The sequence below is a fragment of the Nicotiana attenuata genome, chromosome 11, assembly GCF_001879085.1.
Source record: "Nicotiana attenuata strain UT chromosome 11, NIATTr2, whole genome shotgun sequence".
Taxonomy (NCBI): domain Eukaryota; kingdom Viridiplantae; phylum Streptophyta; class Magnoliopsida; order Solanales; family Solanaceae; genus Nicotiana; species Nicotiana attenuata.
Window position 1 is genome coordinate 23447202 of NC_031999.1, and position 23179 is coordinate 23470380.

At 41.8% G+C, this 23179-nt stretch overlaps 2 protein-coding genes across 3 annotated transcripts in view; one reads left to right on the forward strand and one right to left on the reverse strand.

The window, feature by feature from the left end:
* Nucleotides 8662–9442, reverse strand: LOC109234763 (RNA-directed DNA polymerase homolog). The gene is made up of 2 exons (XM_019400824.1): nucleotides 9029–9442; nucleotides 8662–8721 (listed from the first exon to the last, which is right to left on the reverse strand). The coding sequence occupies exons 1-2, from the start codon at nucleotides 9440–9442 to the stop codon at nucleotides 8662–8664; spliced, it is 474 nt and encodes a 157-aa protein (XP_019256369.1).
* Nucleotides 17628–23179, forward strand: part of LOC109234232 (1-acyl-sn-glycerol-3-phosphate acyltransferase 1, chloroplastic) — a 7305-nt gene continuing 1753 nt past the window's right edge. For both annotated transcript variants that reach the window (XM_019400125.1, XM_019400124.1), the window contains exons 1-6: nucleotides 17628–17827; nucleotides 17950–17993; nucleotides 20938–21013; nucleotides 22220–22417; nucleotides 22501–22907; nucleotides 23068–23169. In XM_019400125.1, coding sequence (XP_019255670.1) covers nucleotides 17770–17827; nucleotides 17950–17993; nucleotides 20938–21013; nucleotides 22220–22417; nucleotides 22501–22907; nucleotides 23068–23169 — 885 coding nt within the window. In that variant the 5' untranslated portion in view covers nucleotides 17628–17769. The remainder of the gene's footprint in view (nucleotides 17828–17949; nucleotides 17994–20937; nucleotides 21014–22219; nucleotides 22418–22500; nucleotides 22908–23067; nucleotides 23170–23179) is intronic.

The following is a 23179-nucleotide window of genomic DNA, read 5'->3' on the forward strand; positions in this document are numbered from 1 at the left end:
AATCCCCTCTTGTATATATTCATTTTACTTTCCGCAATTTTTCTTTCTTAGCTTCTTATTTATGTTCATAGCTTCTTGTTCTGAATGTTTGCAATAAGCCTTTGGTTTTCTTAATGCCACGGTTCTTTCCAAAGGTGGAGTTTGTGTGAACTGGGTGGCTCTTGCCAATGATGGATGGCGTGACAACCTTCTTAAGGGTTTGGGTCCGTTTTTTTTTCTTTTTGTTTTTAGTAGTTAGTGATAAGGGTGCCTCAAGCAAAGCTTCACTTGGGCCTAGCACATTTGCCTTTGATCTTATGGTCAAAAACAAATTGTTATGTGTAGGATGGTGAAAATCGTGACCTTGAGACTCTTGTGTTGACTGATAATCATCAAGTGGTTTTTCGGGACCATTGTGTGCTCAATTCTTATCTAAGGTCGTTGTGGGCCCCCGACTCTGTGTCTTTAGCGATCCCATAGCTTGTGTGGTGAGTAATTGCGTTGCAAGTCCAAGTCCCGAGCCATTGGTCTAGAACTTGCCCTGAATGTTTGTTGAGGCGAAATCCTTAGTGAATTTTGACTTGAGACATGATTATAGGCTTTCCTTGATCCAAATGATAGCTTGAACACTACCATAGCCTAACAATGATAAAATCCCTAGTAAACCCTTTTAAGCCTTAGACCTTTTTCCTACAAGAACCATGATACAAGCCTTTACCCATTCTAAAAGATACCCTCTCTTGGAACCCGATCTTTCCTTTAGCACATGGCAAAAGTATAAGTTTGGGGGGAGAGACGAGGACTGCAACAAAGTGAAAAAAGGAGAAAAGGTACAAAAATGAGGAAAAGGAAAGGCAATAAAAAAGAAAGAAAAGCAAAAAGACAAAAAAAATGTTCAATGTGTAAGAAAATAAAAAGGGATTCAAGAAAAGCAAAGAATGAAAGGTGCGGAAAAATGAAAAAAGGAGAAAAGATTTGAAATGAACAAGAAAGAGTGACAGTATGTCTCTCTAACCCCTTGGAAAGAAGTGAAATGACTCAAAGAGTCAAGTGAATGTGTACCAAATGAAACAAAAGAAGTGCTTAAGGGAAGATGGAACCTACTTAGACCAAACATTGCCTACCCGGAACCAAAAGCCTTCACTATGTATCCACAAAAGCCCTATATGATCTCTAGTTGAATGAAACTTACATTAGTGGTGACTCACATAAGGGGCAAGCATATGGTACTTAGAGCCGGACTTGTGACTTTTCCTTGAGAGAGATGAGTGATTTTCCATTAACCTCGTTCTGAGTGCTACTATTCTAAAGGTGAGGTTTGATTAGGGAGAGTCGAGGATGTGTGAGTTTGGTTTCCACAATGACCAAAGTAATATAAAGAGTTCTTTGATGTGTTGAGTCAACTCTTGATGCTCTTGTGTCGCACTTAATCCATAGTGTTTAAAAAAGGGTAAATGTTGTTAATGATCCATTTGTATTGAGGGCAATTGTTAGCCCCAATTGATGCTAGCTGAGGTCACTTTAGGACAGTTGAATTTTCTTGGATGTTCTCTTAAGGGGTGGGTCTTATTTTGTTTGCTTGAGGACAAGCAAAAGCTTAAGTTTGGAGGAGTTGATAACTAGGGATTTTGATACATTTTATACTCCTTCTTGATTAAGTTTTGATTAGAAATGTGTACAAAATAGTCCCAAAAGGCTCACAAGTTGTGCTTGTTTGCAGGTTTGATCAACAAAGTGACAAGATGTCAAAGATCAGCTCAAAAAGGAGTCAAACTTGCACAAGTACCAAGACAAGACAAAGCTCAGGCAAAACAGGGCCAATGCGGCCGCACACCATTCTGTGCGGACCGCACAAGTGAGGTTCAGAGAGTTTGATTTTCAGGCCAACAGGCAATGCGGCTGCATGGGATTTAATGCGGTCCGCATTGGAGCCCCTGCGGCCGCACTCGATTTAGTGCGGTCCGCAGAACCAAGGATCAGAGAGTTTCCAGTTTTGGAGATTGAAGCCAATGCAGTCTGCGCTCCATTTCATGCGGACCGCACTAGAAGCCACTGCAGCCGCACTCGATTCTGTGCGGTCCGCATTGCCCGAGTTCAGAGAGTTGGATTCTCAAGTTCAGAGCCCTAGTGCGGCCGCACGTGATTTTGTGCGGTCCGCACTAACCCCGCAGAGGTATTTTTGTCCAGATTTTTCAGCTTAGTATAAATAGCTTCTTTTCCCATTTTTAGGTCATCAGATAGATTTTGTACTGAGCTGCGCTCGTGACTTCGATAGTTTTAGCTATTTTGAGAAATTTTATCTTTATTTCAACATTGAATCTTCTAGTTTATCTTAGCAATTAATTAATATGAGTCTTTCTTCATCTATTTCTTTGTTTTCTTCTTCAATTATGAGTAGCTAGACCCATAAGCTAGGGTTGTGGCTCAACCCTAGTGTGGGTAATTGATGGGTCTTGTGTTTTAGGGCTAGATTGACTATGGGTGTTTGATATTTGGGCTAATTTCATGTTTAATTGCTGAATTAGTGGTTGCAAATACTAGTTTGTGTTTAGTTGACTTGAGCTCTTCTTGAGAAAGAGAGCCTAAGTCTCTGAAATTGGTCCAACAAGGAATTGGGGCGTACTCAAGAGATTGATAGCCCAAATTAAAGGGTTAAACCTAGAGATAGTAATACCCGACTTGAACCTTGATTGCTTGTGCAAATTTGCATACCCAATTGGTCTTGAGAAAGACAATTCGGGCAAAATCACTCGAACCACCGAGAGGTGTAGAGTGGGTAAAATCGTGCAATGGTTATATCATACTCCCCAAATAAGTCAATCATGCCTTAGACTCAAGTATCCGTCAATTGACCACCTAGGCGAAAGTCACTACCCTAGTGCCTTTTAACCATTTACACAACTCGCAATAGTTTACTCTTAGTTTATTCTAGTTTAATTTGGCATTGTAGTTTGATAGAATTAGAAGTAAAACAAAAACCCAAAAATGTTTAGAAGTGTAATTTGGAACACATACACAACTCTCGATTAGATAGACACCCAACTCCAAGTTCTAGCTCCCTGTGAAAATCGATCCCGACCCTAAATCGGGTAAAAGCTGCTTCGATCCTCTCTCGCTACTCAATAGTAGTGCAGGGTCGGCTTCGATCAGCAACCCGATCCAATTATATTATTGTTGCGGCATGCAACCGGATCCAAACATAATATTGTTGCGGCGTGCAACCCGATCCACATATACAGTTCAACACCAAATCACAAAGAGAGTCCCGACAAGGGATCAATAAAGAAACAACACTATCCCGGCAAGGGAATCTACAGTATAAGCAAATACGTCCCGGCAAGGGAAAATCAACTATAACCAAACTTGTTCCAACATCTAACTTCCTCAACTAGCACTAATACTCAATCGTAAGTAATTTCCACGAGAATAATCATAATCCTTGCTCAACACAGAGAATCAACAACTTAGGCATTCGTAGTATTTATTAAGAACACAAAAATTTAAATTTAAGACTCACGGTCTGCTTGACACCAACGTATAGATACTCGTCACCATGCCTATACGTCGTATTCCACAGTTAACACGTAGCAAATAAGACACGACTCCTAATCCCTCAAGCTAAGGTTAGACCAAACACTTACCTCGAACTTCCACGGCCAACTCAAGCCTCAAACACCGCTTTTCCTTTAGAATTTCGCTCCAAATCAATTGTATCTCGACATAATCGACTTAATAACATCAATAAACGCTAAACAATTCAATTCCAATGCTTAATTATAGATTTCCTATCATTCTTCCCAAAAAGTCAAAAATTGACCCCGAGCCCGCTTGGTCAAAACACGAGGTTCGGACCAAAATCCGATCACCCATTCACCCACGAGCCCGAATATGTAATTAGTTTCAAAATTCGACCCCAAAACGAGGTCTAAATTCCAATTATATAAAAAGCCCTAACTCTACCCAAATCCCTAATTTTCTACCCTTAAGAACATGATTTAGGCCTAGAAATCTAATGGGTGTGTCACGACCCCAACCCCGGTCGTGATGGCGCCCAACACATTGCTAGGCAAGCCCGACCAATCTAATAACCTTAACCATTTTTATCCAGTTCATGAATTAATTAACACAGATAAAATACTAAGCCATAATACTGAAATTCTGAAATAGAGTTAAAACATGCGGAAATCCCAAATACCAATATTTCTACACAGCCCGAAAAATCCGGTGCCACGAGTCTGAGCCTCTAATACATGAGTATCAACCTACTACATATCATTCTCTAGAAATGCGAAAATAAAGCAATAAGATAGAAGGAAGATCAGGACTGCGGACGTCAAATGCAGCTACCTTGATATTCCCGGGTAAGCTGCTAGGCAGAGAAATCCTCAAACAGCCTCAGATGTACCTGGATCTGCACGCAAGGTGCAGGGAGTAATGTGAGTACTCCGACCCAGTGAGTAATAAACATAAATAAAGACTGAGAATAAGGAAATCCTGAATAGGCACAAAGTAATTCTATAAATACAACAACTTACCAAGTAGTATAAAATCCGTAAATCAATGAAAACAATTATGGAAATACCACAATAGATAAATAAGTAAATGACAATCAAATATGCAATGCAACACATAATCCAGTACTCTCCAGTACCCGCTGCGGCGTGCAGCCCGCTCCATTTATTTATCATCGACGGTGCTCACTGGGGGTGTGCAGACTCCGGGAGGGGCCCCTTACGGCCCAAGCGCAATAATAAGCCATCTCGTGGCATCAACTAGGCCCTCGGCCTCATATCAATATCAATATCATACCGATGCGGCGTGCAGCCCGATCCCATACTCAGTCCAAAATCACATAAGCCCTTCGGGCACAATCATATAGAAATATTCAGCCCAAACTTCATTAAAATATTAATTAAGTTTCAACTTTAAGAAAAGGTGGCTGAGTTTGCAAAACAGTATTAAATACTAGGACTGAGTTCAATGATGTCAAAATGGTAAGAAACCAGTAATAACAATCCCTGAAGGATTCAATCAATTGGCACGAAGCCCAAATATAGCAATCAGCTCAATTAAAATGATAATAAGTGAACTTCAATCAAACACGCAGTATATTCATCTACCGGGACAGACCAAGTCACAATCCCCAACGGTGCTCTACCCCACGCTCGCTACCCGGCGTGCAAGTCACCTCAATATACCACTACGATGTGCAAATACGGGGTTTCAAACCCTTAGAACATCATTTACATCTATTACTCACCTCAAGCCGGCCAAAATCCTAGCTCGCTATGCCCTTGCCTCTCAAATCGACCTCCTCGTGCGTCGAATCTGATCAAAACCACAACGAATACGTCACAATACACCAATGGAACAATACCCAATCGAAAACAATCGAAAAATAGCAAAAAACTCGAAATTAGCAAAACCCGAGCCCCGGGCCCACTTCTCGAAAATTAGAAAATTTAACGTCAACGGACTCCTTATCTCGCCACGAGTCCATACATATAAAGATTACCAAAATCGGAGTCCAAATGACCCCTCAAATCCCCATTTTAACTCTCTTAAGTTTCAAGCCCTAACCTCCATTTTAACTCCTTAATTCCTTAGTTTTTCAGTCTAAATTCATGTAATAACACCTTAGAATTGTGTTTTAGGCTCAGAAATCCTTACCTCAAAGAAGTCTCTTGATTTCTCTCTTCCAACTCGCCCAAATTCTCCAAGTCCGAAGTGAAAATATGAAACCCTTTGAAATTTCGCGAAGGAGAAATTAAATAGCACTGACCAGTCATTTCCGCATCTGCGACTCCCGCTTTTGCGGTCAACAGGCCGCTTCTACGGAAATAACCGCTTCTGCGGTCGGAACCCCGCACCTGCGGCTTCCACTTCTGCGGACCAAGCTCCGCATTTGCGGATCCCATTAAATCTCCAAAATCCGCATCTACGGTCATTTTGTCGCATCTGCGACTCCGGAGATGCGGTCAACCAATCCGCACCTGCGGTCCTCCCCGCTTCTGCGACTCTCCACCCGCTCCTGCGGTACCGCTTCTGCGGTCCCATTTCCGCAGGAGCGGAAATACCAGAAGCAGCAGCAAATTCTTAAGTTTTACAAGCCAAAACTTCCCGTTAACCATCCGAAATCACCCCGAGGCCCCCGGGACCTCAACGAAAAATACCAACACCTCCTATAACATCATTCAAACTTGTTCCAATCATAAAAACACCTCAAACAACACTAAAACCATCATTTCTCATCGAATTCAAGCCTAAGTTCTTTAAACACTTCCGAAATACGCATTCGATCGAAAACCCAACCAAATCACCTCCGAATGACCTGAAATTTTGCACACACATCCCAAATCACATAAAGAAACTACAGCAACTCTCGGAATTCCATTCCGACCCTCGGATAAAAATCTCACCTATCAACCGGAATTCGCCAAAATACTAACTTCGCCAATTCAAGCCTAATTCTACACCGGACCTCCAAAATCACTACCGGTCACACTCTTAAGTCACAAATCATCTCCCGAAGCTAACCGAATCACCGGAATTCACATCTGAGCCCTCTAACGCATAAGTCAACATCCGGTTGACTTTTCCAAAACAAACCTTCCTTAAAGAGACTAAGTGTCTCATTTCCTTCTAAAACCAATCCAAATCAACTCGTTCACACAAGACTCTTATAATGAAGCATAAAGAAGCAGAAAATGGGGGAAACGGGGCGGTAATTCACGTGACGACGGGTCGGGTCGTCACATCCTCCCCAACTTAAACAAACTCTCGTCCTCGAGCGAGTCAAGAAACATACCTGAAGCCTCAAATAGGTGAGGATATCTGCTCCGCATCTCCCGCTCGGTCTCCCAGGTAGCCTCCTCCACGGGCCGACCTCTCCACTGCACCTTCACCGAAGCAACATCCTTTGACCTCAACTTTCGAACCTGACGATCACAAATGGTTGTTGGCTCTACATCATAAGTCAAATCACCCTCCAACTGAAGTGTACTGAAATCCAAGACATGGGACGGGTCTCCAATATACTTCCGGAGCATAGAAACATGAAAAACTGGATGCACGCTCGATAAACTGGGTGGCAAAGCAAGCTCATAAGCCACCTCCCCAATCCTCCTAAGTACCTCAAAAGGCCCAATGAACCGCGGACTCAGTTTTCCTTTCTTTCCGAATCTCATAACACCCTTTGTGGGTGAAACCTTCAGCAAGACCTTCTCACCAATCATATAGGATACATCTCGGACCTTCCTGTCCGCATAACTCTTCTGCCTCGACTGCGCTGTACGGAGTCTCTCCTGAATCACCTTCACCTTCTCCAATGCATCCTGAACCAAGTCTGTCCCCAACAACCTAGCCTCGCCGGGCTCGAACCAACCAACTGGAGATCTACACCGTCTCCCATACAAGGCCGCATACGGTACCATCTGAATGCTGGACTGATAGCTGTTGTTGTAGGCAAACTCTGCAAGCGGTAGGAACCGATCCCGTGACCCTCCAAAATCAATTACACAGGCGCGTAGCATATCCTCCAATATCTGAATGGTGCGCTCGGACTGCCCGTCCGTCTGAGGGTGAAAGGCTGTGCTCAACTGCACCTGAGTACCCAACTCTCGCTGAACCGTCTGCCAAAACTGGGAGGTAAACTGAGTGCCCCGATCTGATATGATGGAAACTGGAACACCATGCAACCGAACAATCTCCCGAATGTAAATCTCTGCCAGCCGCTCTGAAGAATAAGTAGTACAAACCGGAACGAAGTGCGCGGACTTGGTCAGCCTGTCTACAATCACCCAAATAGCATCAAATTTCTTCAAAGTCCGTGGAGTCCGGTAACAAAATCCATAGTGATCCTCTCCCACTTCCACTCAGGAATAACCATATGCTGGTGCAAGCCACCTGGTCTCTGATGCTCATATTTCACCTGCTGACAATTAAGATACCGGGCTACATACTCCACAATATCTCTCTTCATCCTCCGCCACCAATAGTGCTGCCTAAGATCCTGATACATCTTCGCGGCACCCGGATGAATGGAATACCGCCAGCTATGGGCCTCCTCCAATATCAACTCCCGAAGCCCATCCATGTTGGGCACGCAAATCCGGCCTTGCATCCTCAACACACCATCATCAGCAATGGTCACGTCTCTGGCATCATCATGCTGAACCCTGTCCTTAAGGACAAGCAAATGCGGATCCTCATACTGACACTCTCTGATGCGGTCATACAAGGAAGACCGAGAAACCACACAAGCCAACACTCGACTGGGCTCTGAAATATCAAGTCTCACAAATCGATTGGCCAAGGCCTGAACATCAACTACAAATGGCCTCTCCCCAACTGGAATGTATGCCAAGCTCCCCATACTCACCGCCTTTCGGCTCAAAGCATCGGCCACTACGTTGGCCTTCCCCGGGTGATATAGAATGGTGATATCATAATCCTTAAGTAACCCTAGCCACCTCCGCTGCCTCAAATTAAGATCCTTTTGTTTGAACAAATGCTGAAGACTGCGATGATCAATGAATACCTCACAAGATACGCCATACAAGTAATACCTCCAAATCTTCAAGGCATGAACTATAGCAGCTAGCTCCAAATCATGAACGGGGTAGTTCTGCTCATGGGGCTTCAACTGACGAGAAGCATAAGCAATAACTCTACCCTCCTGCATCAATACACAGCCGATTCCAACTCTAGAAGCATCGCCATATACCGTATAAGAACCTGAAGCTGATGGCAAAACCAATACTGGAGCTGTGGTCAAAGCTGTCTTGAGCTTCTGAAAGCTCTCCTCACACTCGTCTGACCATACAAATGAAACGCCCTTCTGAGTCAACTTGGTCAAGGGCGATGCAATAGAGGAAAAACCCTGAACAAACCGGCGATAATAGCCTGCCAACCCAAGGAAACTACGAATCTTTGTGGCTGAGGACGGTCTAGGCCAACTCTGCACCGCCTTTGTCTTCTTCGGGTCAACCTGAATACCCTCGCTGGACACCACATGTCCCAAGAAAGCCACTGAACCGAGCCAGAACTCACACTTGGAGAACTTTGCATAAAGCCTCTCCTCCCTCAATCTCTGCAATACAACTCGCAAATGATGCGCGTGCTCCTCCTGACTACGCGAGTATACCAGAATATCATCAATGAACACGATGACAAATGAATCTAGATAAGGCCGAAATACACTGTTCATCAGATGCATGAACGTTGTTGGGGCGTTGGTCAGCCCGAAAGACATGACAAGAAACTCGTAGTGACCATATCTAGTCCTGAAAGCAGTCTTATGAATATCTGAATCCCTGATCTTCAACTGGTGATAACCCGAACGGAGATCAATCTTGGAAAACACCCTCGCTCCCTGAAGCTGGTCAAACAAGTCATCTATGCGAGGCAGGGGATACTTCTTCTTCACTGTTACTTTGTTCAATTGCCTATAATCGATACACATTCTCATTGTGCCATCCTTCTTCTTCACAAACAGGACTGGCGCACCCCAAGGTGACACACTAGGCCGAATGAACCCCTTATCCAGGAGCTCCTGAAGCTGCTCCTTCAATTCTTTCAACTCCGCTGGTGCCATACGATATGGCGGAATAGAAATAGGCTGAGTGCCCGGCACCAGGTCAATACCAAAATCAATATCCCTGTCCGGCGGCATGCCCGGCAGGTCTGCAGGAAAGACATCGGGAAAGTCCCTCACAACTGGAAAAGAATCAATGCCAGGAGTCTCAGCTCCAACATCCCTCACAAATGCCAAATAGGAAAGACAACCCTTCCCCACCATACGCTGGGCCTTCACGAAGGAAATAACTCTACTAGGAACATAATCAGTCACACCACGCCACTCGATCCGTGGTACACCCGGCATAGCCAAAGTGACTGTCTTAGCACGACAGTCTAGAATAGCGTGACACGGAGATAACCAATCCATGCCCAGAATAACGTCAAAGTCCACCATGCTCAACAGAAATAGATCAACTCGGGTCTCCAGACCCCCAATAATCACAACACATGGCCGGTACACACGGTCCACAACAACGGTATCGCCCACCGGGGTAGACACATGAACAGGCAAAGATAGAGACTCCCGGGGCATACCCAAATAACGAGCAAAATATGAAGACACATACGAATAGGTGGAACCGGGATCAAACAATACTGAGGCATCTCTATGGCAGACTGAAACAATACCTGTAATGACAGCGTCTGAAGCAATGGCATTTGTCCTGCCCGGCATAGCACAGAAACGAGCCTGGCCACCGCCTGATCGACCTCCACCTCTAGGGCGACCCCTGGCTGCCTGATCTCCACCCCTAGCTGGCTGGCGGGTGATGATGTATCTGGAGCAGATGTCGAGGGCTGACCCCTCTGCTGATGCTGACTGCCACGAAGTGGAGGGCACTGCCTCCTCAAGTGACCAAACTCTCCGCACTCATAACAACTGCCCGGTGCTGGAGACGGGGACTGATGGGAACCCCTCGCACCGGAGTGACTAGCAGATGCACTCGGCACAGAAGAACCCTGAGCTGATGGGGCATGAGATGAACTCTGAGCTGGGAGGGCGCTGAGTGAAGACTGACCCTACTGGGGCCCATGATGACCACGGCCTAAACATCCCCCGCGATACTCTGGACGGGCCGACTGAGCAGGCCTGAAAGAACGACCTCTACCATGCTGGAACTGGCCCCTCGAAGGAGCACCACTGAAACTGCCCGATCCACGAGGCCTCTTGGCCTCCCTCTCCTCTCGCTCTCTACGGCGAACTGACTCGATCTCACGAGCGATATCCACCACCTCCTCAAACGTAGCACCCAGTACTCTCTCTCTAGTCGTCAGAATACGGAGATGGTAGTTAAGGCCATCCACAAATCTCCTAATCCTCTCACGATCTGACGGAACCATCCAGATAGCATGACGGGCCAACTGTGAAAACCTCATCTCGTACTAGGTCACTGTCATACCCCCCTGTGTCAACCACTCAAACTGTCTACGCAGCTCCTCTCTGCGGGACTAAGGTACATATTTCTCCAGAAAAAGAGCGGAGAACTGCTTCCAAGTTAGGGGTGCTGCACCGACAGGCCTACGCCTCTCAAAGTCCTCCCACCAAGTACGAGCAGCCCCCGTGAACTGAAAAGTAGTAAATGCCACACCACTCGACTCAAGGATCCCTGTTGTACGGAGCATACGCTGACACCTGTCAAGAAAGCCCTGGGCATCCTCGCCCTCAGCACCACTAAACGTCGGAGGCTGGAGCCTACCAAACCTCTCGAGACGACGCTGCTCATCGTCTGGCATAACTGGAACCACGAAGCCCTGAGCTGGTGCAACCTGCTGAGCTGGAGGTGCCTCTGGTGTCTGTAGTCCCTGCACTACCTGCTCAGGCGTGCGAGCAGCGGGGGTCTGATTCCCTCCCCCAGCCTGTGAAGTAGCCGCTGCTGCTGCTGTGGTGGCTGAAACTGCCTGGGCCAGGCCAGTGCAAACTGATAATATCTGTGCTAAGACCTCCTGAAGACCCGGAATCACGATAGGCACAGCTTGTGCCTGAACAGGTGCTGCTGGAGTATCCACAGCTGGAGCCTGATCCTGAGCTGGGGCAACTAGTGGATCAGCAGGTGCTGCCCCGGCTGCTCTGCCTCTGCCACGACCGCGTCCACGGCCTCCGGCGGCCTCAGTAGGTGGCACTGGTGGTCGTCCGCCACGTCCGGTAGCTCGTGTCCTCACCATCTGTGAGAGAATAGAATAATAGAAGTTTAGTTCTCAGTTCAACAAAGCCGCACGACAAGAATTTCAAGAATGTGAAGTTTTCCTAAAGGTTCTGCAGCCTCCAGAGGATAAGTACAGACGTCTCCGTACCGATCCACGAGACTCTACTAAACCGGCTCATGACTCGCGAGACCAAGTAACCTAGGCTCTGATACCAACTTGTCACGACCCCAACCCCGGTCGTGATGGCGCCCAACACACTGCTAGGCAAGCCCGACCAATCTAATAACCTTAACCATTTTTATCCAGTTCATGAATTAATTAACACATATAAAATACTAAGCCATAATACTGAAATTCTGAAATAGAGTTAAAACATGCGGAAATCCCAAATACCAATATTTCTACACAGCCCGAAAAATCCGGTGTCACGAGTCTGAGCCTCTAATACATAAGTATCAACCTACTACATATCGTTCTCTAGAAATGCAGAAATAAAGCAATAAGATAGAAGGAAGATCAGGACTGCGGACGTCAAATGCAGCTACCTTGATATTCCCGGATAAGCTGCTAGGCAGAGAAATCCTCACACAGCCTCAGATGTACCTGGATCTGCACGCAAGGTGCAGGGAGTAATGTGAGTACTCCGACCCAGTGAGTAATAAACATAAATAAAGACTGAGAATAAGGAAATCCTGAATAGGCACAAAGTAATTCTATAAATACAGCAACTTACCAAGTAGTATAAAATCCGTAAATCAATAAAAACAATTATGGAAATACCACAACAGATAAATAAGTAAATGACAATCAAATATGCAATGCAACACATAACCCAGTACTCTCCAGTACCCGCTACGGCGTGCAGCCCGCTCTNGCAATAATAAGCCATCTCGTGGCATCAACTAGGCCCTCGGCCTCATATCAATATCAATATCATACCGCTGCGGCGTGCAACCCGATCCCATACTCAGTCCAAAATCACATAAGCCCCTCGGGCACAATCATATAGAAATATTCGGTCCAAACTTCATTAAAATGTTAATTAAGTTTCAAGTTTAAGAAAAGGTGGCTGAGTTTGCAAAACAGTATTAAATACTAGGACTGAGTTCAATGATGTCAAAATGGTAAGAAACCAGTAATAACAATCCCTGAAGGATTCAATCAATTGGCACAAAGCCCAAATATAGCAATCAGCTCAATTAAAATGATAATAAGTGAATTTCAATCAAATACGCAGTATATTCATCTACCGGGACGGACCAAGTCACAATCCCCAACGGTGCTCTACCCCCACGCTCGCTACCCGGCGTGCAAGTCACCTCAATATAGCACTACAATGTGCAAATACGGGGTTTTAAACCCTCAGAACATCATTTACATCTATTACTCACCTCAAGCCGGCCAAAATCCTAGCTCGCTATGCCCTTGCCTCTCAAATCGACCTCCTCGTGCGTCGAATCTGATCAAAACCACAACGAATACGTCACAATACACCAATGGAACAATACCCAATCGAAAACAATCGAAAAATAGCAAAAATCTCAAAATTAGCAAAACCCGAGCCCCGGGCCCACTTCTCAAAAATCAGAAAATTTAACATCAACGGACTCCTTATCTCGCCGCGAGTCCATACATATAAAGATTACCAAAATCGGAGTCCAAATGACCCTTCAAATCCCCATTTTAACTCTCTTAAGTTTCAAGCTCTTACCTCCATTTTAACTCCTTAATTCCTTAGTTTTTCAGTCTAAATTCATGTAATAACACCTTAGAATTGTGTTTTAGGCTCAGAAATCCTTACCTCAAAGAAGTCCCTTGATTTCTCTCTTCCAACTCGCCCAAATTCTCCAAGTCCGAAGTGAAAATATGAAACCCTTTGAAATTTCGCGAAGGAGAAATTAAATAGCACTGACCAGTCATTTCCGCATCTGCGGCTCCCTAGCCGCATCTGCGACTCCCGCTTTTGCGGTCAACAGGCCACTTCTGCGGAAATAACCGCTTCTGCGGTCGGAACCCCGCACCTGCGGCTTCCGCTCCTGCGGACCAAGCTCCGCATTTGCAGATCTCATTAAATCTCCAAAATCCGCATCTGCGGTCATTTTGTCGCATCTGCGACTCCGCAGATGCGGTCAACCAATCCGCACCTGCGGTCCTCCCCGCTTCTGCGACTCTCCACCCGCTCCTGCGGTACCGCTTCTGCGGTCCCATTTCCGCAGGAGCGAAAATACCAGAAACAGCAGCAAATTCTTAAGTTTTACAAGCCAAAACTTCCCGTTAACCATCCGAAATCACCCCGAGGCCCCCGAGACCTCAACCAAAAAATACCAACACCTCCTATAACATCATTCAAACCCTTTCCAATCATAAAAACACCTCAAACAAGACTAAAACCATCATTTCTCATCGAATTCAAGCCTAAGTTCTTTAAAAACTTCCGAAATACGCATTCGATCAAAAACCCAACCAAATCACCTCCGAATGACCTGAAATTTTGCACACACATCCCAAATCATATAACGAAACTACAGCAACTCTCGGAATTCCATTCCGACCCTCGGATCAAAATCTCACCTATCAATCGAAATTCACCAAAATACTAACTTCGCCAATTCAAGCCTAATTCTACACCGGACCTCCAAAATCACTTCCGGTCGCACTCCTAAGTCACAAATCATCCCCCGAAGCTAACCGAATCACCGGAATTCACATCTGAGCCCTCTAACGCATAAGTCAACATCCGGTTGGTTTTTCCAAAACAAACCTTCCTTAAAGAGACTAAGTGTCTCATTTCCGTCTAAAACCAATCCAAATCAACTCGTTCACACAAGACTCTTATAATGAAGCATAAAGAAGCAGAAAATGGGGGAAACGGGACGGTAACTCACGTGACGACGGGTCGGGTCGTCACAAGGTGTTAATGTAAATTGAAGAAAATGAGTCTAAGATTACATACCTATGGATTTGTGGTGAAGTTCTCTTTCAAAAATCGCCCAATTTGGAGTTTGGAAGAAGAAGTTATGAATTTTTGGTTAATCCCGTATGTGTTCTGTTACTGTTTAAATGACTGGGCAAAATTGGTCTCTGCGATCGCGGACAAGGGTATGCGATCGCATAGGGTAAGGGGGGATTGGGCACTGCGATCGCAGACTAGGCTGTGCGATCGCATAGAAGAAAATGATTCCCTTCCCAGGCTTGGTTCAACCCATTGCGATAGCGGAAGAAACAATGCAATCGCATAGAACAATTTGGTGACTTCCCAGAGTTTACTCTACGCGATCGCGGAAGGAGCTATGCGATCGCATAGCACAAAATAGGACCCCCTGAAATTACACTATGCGACCTATGCGATCGCATAGCACAAGGACCTGGACACCAGCAGACAGCAGTTTCTGCAATTTTCTTAAGTTCAAAAACCTCCCGAGACCTATCCGAAACTCACCCGAGCCCTCGGGGCTCCAAACCAAGCATGTACACTACCTCAAAAATACCCTACGGACTTACTCGTGCGATCAAATCGCCAAAATAACATCAACAACTATGGATTTAGCATCAAAATCATGAAATCACTTAAGAACTTCAAATTTTCCAATTTTCTCAAATACGGTCTGATTCACGTCATTTCAAGTCTGTTTCTTACCAAATTTCACAGACTCGACTTAAACCACATATAAGACCTGTACCGGGCTCCGGAACCAGAATACGGGCATGATACCATCAAATTTTAAACACATTTTATTTTCAAAAACTCATAAATATTCCAGAAAATAATTTTCTTTAAAAATTCATTTCTCGGGCTTGGGACCTCGGAATTCGATTCGGGGCATACGCCCAAGTCCCATATTTTCCTACGGATCCTCCGGGACCGTCAAATCACGGGTACGGGTCCGTTTACCCAAAATATTGACCGAAGTCAACTTAAATTCATTTTAAAGTCAAAATTCATTATTTTTCACAGATTTTCACATAATGGCCTTCCGGCTACGTGCACGGACTGTGCACGTAAATCGAGGTGATACTGAAAGAGGTTTTTAAGGCCTCAGAACACAAAATTTGTTTCTAAAATAAGTGATGACCCATATCCGATGCCTTTCTTGCTCGGAGAATCAAAATCCACAATTTCCAACTAGTCTTGCTGAAATTTTACAGCAAAAGACGGAGCTTTACGAATAAAGAATAGTATGAAAAACATTAGTATAATTGTGTCTAGTCCTCCTGGCATTTTATTTTCTCACTACAAAAGATGCCACTTAACTTAATCCAAACTAGCAAAACCAAGAACCACTATAAGGTCCTATATTATATTTTTCACTATCTGGGTTTCTTCATTTCACACAAAAATAATAAATGCACATAAATCCTAAGTCTTTCTAGCTTAAGAACCACATTTCTCATAAGTCTTTCTGAAAAAGTAAATACAAGAACTACAAGGACATTAAAAGGTACTCTATCAAAAAATACTGTAATTCTATCAACAAGTGCATAATTGAGTGAACAAAAATGTACATAATTACGAGAACATTCAAATATTGATTTAAATAGTATAAAATATTCAAATAAATCATAATCAAACAAAATTACACAAGACAACCTACAAAACTAAACTTGGTAAAAAAGAGTTCCTGACAAACGAAAACAGAGACATGAGTGCCATATATTTTATCTACAGGGAAGTCAAGATTACATAGGTCGTTAAATGTTTATTTTCCTGAGTTTGGCTGGGCTCCCTGGTGATTAATAAAATACATAATTACCAAAAAAAAAAAAGTTGAAAGAGAATTTTGAAAAATATTTTTTCTCATCTTAATAGAAAAGTATTTTTGTCCAATTGGAGGAAAATGACTTCATAAGACAAATAATTTTCATAATGTTTAAGTCAACCAAACATGGGAATATTGAACATACAAAACACACCCTATTTGTTCTTAACACTCTGTTTGGATCATTGTTCCCCATCGTTTTATAATGTATTGTATTGTATTGTATCGTATCGTTTTATGAATACAATGTTTGGATAGATTGTATTGTTTGTTATTGTTAAATAATATCTTGTTGTTTGGGTTGACTGTATCGTACTGTACTGTAACTGATAAGTTTACTAAAATACCTTTAATTGTTTAAATATTAAATTTATCAAAAATTATGCATAAAAATAATTTTAAAAAATAAACAGAAGAAGGAAAAACACAATAAGAAAGCAGACACAAAGGAGCGAGACAGAAGAAGGCAAAACAAAGGAGCACAACTAATTAGAATTGAGTTACAAGCAAATTAGGAGAAAATAAAACAGAAGGCAGCAAAACACCTTTAATATTGGTCCGGAAAAAAAACAAAGTATGTTATAAGTTGGAGTTTTAGAGTTAAAATAGAAAACAAGATAAAAGGTAAAATAGAATTGTGGAGTAATAAGTTAGGGCATAATTGGAAAGAAAAATAGGAAACAATCCCACCACACCAAATCGATTGTTTAAAAAAAACGGACTTATCATTGTTCCGGAACAATGGATTTAACAATACAATACAACTAATTTTAATGAAACAATCAAAACAAACATTGTTTTGGAATAACAATACAATACGATACAATGAGGAACAACCCTCCAAACAAGTTGTAAATCTAAAACTTATAATCCACCGTGTTTCAATTTATGTGCCTTACTTTACTTTTTAATTTATTTAAAAAAGATTGTTTTTATATATTTAATAATTTTTTAATTCCAATTTTTCATATGACATATTCAAAACCACAATATTGAAGAGTATAGTATCCCAATTCTCAACCATTCTATTAATATGGTCCGTGTATATAATTATTAAGTTCAATATAATTGTGTTTGTCTGAAAATATGAAATATTCCATCCCATTTACAGTATTTTTTATTTATGCTAATCCAATTTTTATCATTACCAAGGCTGTGTCTATTAATCACATTTCCCAAGGTTGTGTTCTTCTAATCTAACCCCATAACCCCTCTCTAACACCAAACAGCCACCGCCCATTTCCCATTCTCAAATTCTCGAATCCAGCAGCTCTCTCTCTCTCTCTCTCTCATGCTATTCATGTGAAGACTAATGGAAGTCGCAAAATTCAACACTTTTCACTTCCTTCCTTCACCTCCACTCCGTTCTTGTAATTCACTCTTTTTTTTTTTTTTTTTTCTGTTCTTATTTTCAGTTTCCGAATTTCTTTATCTCCATTTTCATACTCATATAATCCGTGCATTTTGATTCGTTTTTCGTTTTTTCTTAAAGGGAAGAAGGAAGTGAAGTTGCCGCTATCGCCACCTCTGCATCCAGTAATTTTCTAATTCCTTCTGATTCTTCCTTTTTTATTTCTTTATTTTCTTTTGAGCTAATTATATTGTAGCCCATTTACGTGTAGCACAAAATTTTAAGAAATAAAGAAAGAGTTTTGAAATTTATAGTCTAAAATAAATCATATAGAAATTTGTGTGGTTAGAAATCATCCTGTGGAAAAAGAAAAGATAATTAAAGTTGAATTGTTATTTTGGTACAAATATTGAAATAGTGAAGCTATCCTGCTTCTATGAAGAATTAAATCGAATGGATCAAGGACCATTAGGCTCAGTGTTGCTGCTCGGCTTGGCTGCATTGGATAATGTGAAGGGTTATGGATATACATGATATTGATGGGAATTGTTATGATGGAAGAATAGTGTTTACAAAGGAAGAAGTAAAATGATTATAGCTTAGGAAGTCTTTAGAAAGGGGCAACCCAGTGGGGTGCGAGGAAGGGTCGGGCCGCATTAGGTCTTATGTACGCAACCTTACCTTGCATTTCTACAAAAGGTTATTTCCGCAGCTTGAACTCGTGATCTCCGGGTCACATGGCAGCAACTTTACCATTGCGCCAGCCGCCAAGGCTCCTCTTCCTTAGGAAGTCTTTAATCCCGGAAAAAAAAAAAAAAGAAAACTATATGGGAAATGGCATAACAATAACTAGTACTATATTGATGAAAATTGGGAATGTCTAGCAGTCAATTGTGAACCTGCGGGAATGGAGTAGTGGTTGACGTCTTGACGAAGTACACTTGGATTCAGTTGGTAGAGCGTAAAAAAAGAGTCGTTTTACTTTTATAAGCCTATGCCTTAAAGTTTGCTCTAACTTGGAAATGGAAATAATGTAGGTTTGTGTCTTTGCTAATTCTTATTCTTACTGAGAACTGTTGGAAGCTAGAAAATCATTTTCCCAACTGAATGAAGTTTCACTTATCTGAACTTTGTCTCTCCAATAACAAACAATCTTAGGAAGAATTTTACCTGATCATATTCTGAGGAAGCTTACCTGATAGTATTGTAGAATCTAAGGAGAGTGATGCAGTTATGAGTTTGTTCTGCATGGCTGAATCCTTTGTTGATCAGCAATCAGTTTGTTGAGCATAACCTACAACCCTATATTATGAAAAGCTAATTTTCTTCATTTATTACTTTTGAATACTATAAAATTTGAGATAGCAACACTCTATAAGGTTGGAATATCACTTTTGTAGACAACAAACATTACGCTTGTGACAAGATGTGATGAAGACATTTATGACCACGTTGAGCTCGACTTTCCAATTGATTGGATCATGGGTACAGACAAGTTAAATATGAGTGTTGTTGAATAGTTGGAGAATTTTGAGGAGTTGCATCCAAATATTTTGTTTCTAAAACTTGTTAATTAAATGGCGGAATTCTGTATGTAGAAGCATGAGAGATTTTTTATGGCTGTAAAGGAGGGAAGAGATATGGAGAGAGAGAGCTTAGATGGAAAATGTTATGAAATGAAGAAATCCATCTACACAATTCAAGCACATAGCTCTATGTAAATGGTGCTCCTTTTGTCCTAATTTTCACGATTGCTAGAGCAGAGATCTATTTTACTATATTGGTATTAAAAATGATTTGTATAGTTACGATGCAAAGGATATCGAGGACAACAAACATCTATTTGATGAATAGTCCTGGACAGCCACTATTTTTAAACATTTTTGGGGTGCAATAAGTGACAACACCAATGCTGTCAAGGAGTTTTTTTTGGTGCTGGATGGGGCGATGGGCTGAAAGTGCAGAAAATGACTGAGGCATATTTGGAAACAGTTCCAGCTTGTGGTTGTGAGATTACTTGGAAGGGAAGGAACTAGAGATGCTTCGTGGGGCAAGATACAACTGTACTTGTTTAAAAATATAAATCTTAAAAGTAATTGGTTCTCTGGTGTAATTTACATCATGTGTATGAAATAGAGAGTGTGATAGAATCTATTAACTCAATACAATAGTGAAAAGGTTTAAATGGATGAACTCCTCTTTTGTAATGTCCAGCACTATCCCAGTGCTTGGCTTCTGTTATTCATAAAACTGTTGCTTATTTATTGAAATATTAAAAAGATGGCGCATGGTGTTACTAGAGATAAAATTAGCTTCTTGAAGAATTTATCTAATTATTTATTTATATGTAAAAGCTTCTCCTTCTACTTTTTCTTTTTTGGGTAATAAAATTAGCTTAAAATGTTAGGCTGCCTACACCACACCCCTTGGGGTGCGGCGCTTCCCCGGACCCTGCGTGAACGCGGGATACTTCGTGCGCTGGGCTGCCCTTTTTTAAAATTAGCTTAAAATATGTCTAATTGTGAGCCGGGGGGGGGGGGGGGATGATACTTGGCAATCAAAAAAGGAATTTAGAACAGCTAAGGAGAAATATGTTTAAATGCATGTCACCAATAGCCGTACAATTTTGGTTTCAGGAGAAGGTTATTTCTCTCTGTTCATGTACAAAGTAAGCACAAACTCTGTGGCTGTCCATGGCTATAATGTTATTTTTTTCATGCTGAATCCAAATAACATTTGCAAATGGTATTTATCATTTCTGAGAAACAAGAGGGAGTGGTATGTCACTACTAGCAACAACTATTGTCAGTCCTTTTTACCATGGTTGAGAACATCTTGATATGAAGGTTTTTTATGTAATGATAAAGCTGTCTAAGAGCTGGGGTAGATCCCTCTATACATGACTCTGTAAAGGGAAAACAATAAATCATAGACCAAATTTGCTATAACTGCAATTGTTGACTATGCCATTGACAATTTTTTCTTCATTCAAAAGCTAGGTAAATCTTTTCTGTGCCTAACTTCAGTCTCCCCTTTATTTATGTGTGTCAGTACAAGATACAGTGTAAAAATGAACAAAAGAATTTCTTTCGACTTCTCTAATTGACTTTGTTCGACAATTCATTTCAGCAATTGACTGCTAGCGATGGAAACCACTCCTGTTGCTCTTCTTTAAGGCAATCAATCGGGAGGAATTCAACATTTTGTAAGTTGTTTATCAAATACTGTGTTCCTGTGGAATGAATCTCATGAGTAGCTTTACATCATTAACAAATAAATCACTCAAGCAAAATATGCAATCGATAAAGTAGCGTATATATTTTTTTTTTGAAAAAAAAGCCATGATCTAATTGGTGGCTGAATCATTCTGGGTTATCTGAGACAAAGCATCCCCAAGGAATTGCTTGAGCTAATATGCCCGAAATTGGGTCCTAATCAGATTGTTTCCTCCTTCCTTTGGTATTTATGTAGACCTGTGCTTAGAAGCAGATAACTTCTGTTATACTGTAATTCATTGAGAGTGGCTCCAGTTAAGCTTATGACTTGCTAATTAAGACAGACAATCAGAAATAATTTGAAATCACTTAGGGATCTCAAGGAAATGAGACCAACCAAGCCAAAAGGATGAACAACCAGATTCATTAATATTTTGCATTTTGAAGTGACTTTGCTGATTTAGACTTGCCTTCACATGATTGGACTGCTCTGCCAATATTCCTACCATATATGCTGGATATTTGAAATACTAAATGAAAAAAAAGTGAATGGTGAATAAGGTAGAACAAGTTGTTCGGATAGGAAAGACGACCTTTTCTTTATAAGCTAGGAAAGATGAGATCTATTGAGTTTGGAATTTTTTCTTTCAGTTTTTTGTAGGAAATGTTGGTTTGATGGAGTGTTTTAAAAAATAGATACCTTTTGTGGAAGTTTCCAAATCTTGCAAAAATGAGTATTGACTTTTTGCAAGATTAAATCAACTGAGTGTGTAAACTTCCAAAAAGAGGTTGCCTGTTTTGCAAAAAGTTCATCAAACAAACAGTTTTTGCAAAAACTGAAACAATTCGAAACTTAACTTTTGCAAAACTGAAGCAAACGCCACCTTAAAATTTTGTCTTGTTAGGTTTCAGAAGAAAAGGAAGGTTATTAATTATTAAAAGGAAGTTGTAGTCTTCGGCTAACGTACTCGGTAGATATCAATTGTCTTTGCTTGGTCGATTCTCTCTTCAGACATTAGAAGAAAAGTGACTCCGCTTTTGTCGACTTGATTGGTTTTCAAGAGTTTTTGATTGGCTCTCATGGATTATTCAATTGGACTTTCCGCACATGCTCTTTTGGTTTTATTTTTGTGTATTTGATGTTGAATAGTTATCCCGGATTTCATCTGCTAATTAACTTTGCTTATTTTTTGCAGATGCCCTCCCAGGCAGTACAGTTTTTGGCACAAGTAGACAAGCATGTGTCTCCCTTCACTCTTTCCCCCAAGGAAAGAAGTGTAATAACAGTTATGGAAATAATAGCTTTTATAGACAACAAAGATCATTGAGGCACATTATTGCTAGGTCCGAACTTGCTAATACCAGCTCAGCTGGTGCTGCTTATCCTCTGTCAGGTGCATTTCAAAATTGCTTTACCCACTTCCTTTGTTTGCTTGGAGGCTTCATCTTTTACAAAGATACATCTTCTCTTTTACAGGACTGGAGTTGAGTTCGAAAGTGAGAGCGATTTGCTTTTACGCGGTCACTGCTTTCTCTTCCATCTTTTTGTTCGTGGTCATGCTTGTGCAACATCCTTTTGTACTCTTGTTTGATCGATGCCGTAGAAATGCTCACCATCTTGTTGCCCGGACATGGGCAACCTTGACCATTACTCCATTTTATAACGTTGAGTTTGAGGGCTTGGAGAATCTCCCTTCTCCAGATACTCCTGCTGTGTATGTGTCCAACCATCAGAGCTTTCTGGACATATATACGTTACTTACTCTTAGAAGAAACTTCAAGTTTATCAGCAAGACTGCGATTTTCCTCTTTCCTATTATTGGATGGGCCATGTATCTGATGGGTCTGATTCCGTTGAGGCGCATGGACAGCAGAAGTCAATTGGTACTTTTTCTTTGATGTGATTACTAACACATATCCTCATGCCTATGCTGATTCTTTTTAAGTTATTCAATCATATGTCGACAGTTTGACATTTTTAAATCGGTTTGAATCCTATTGGAAGTTTGAATTTCTACCTGCTTATTAGCTTTTATGAATTTAGGAATGTCTCAAGCGATGCATAGATCTAGTCAAGAAGGGGGCATCTGTCTTTTTCTTCCCAGAGGGTACTCGGAGTAAAGATGGAAAATTAGGCCCTTTCAAGGTAAGGTCTA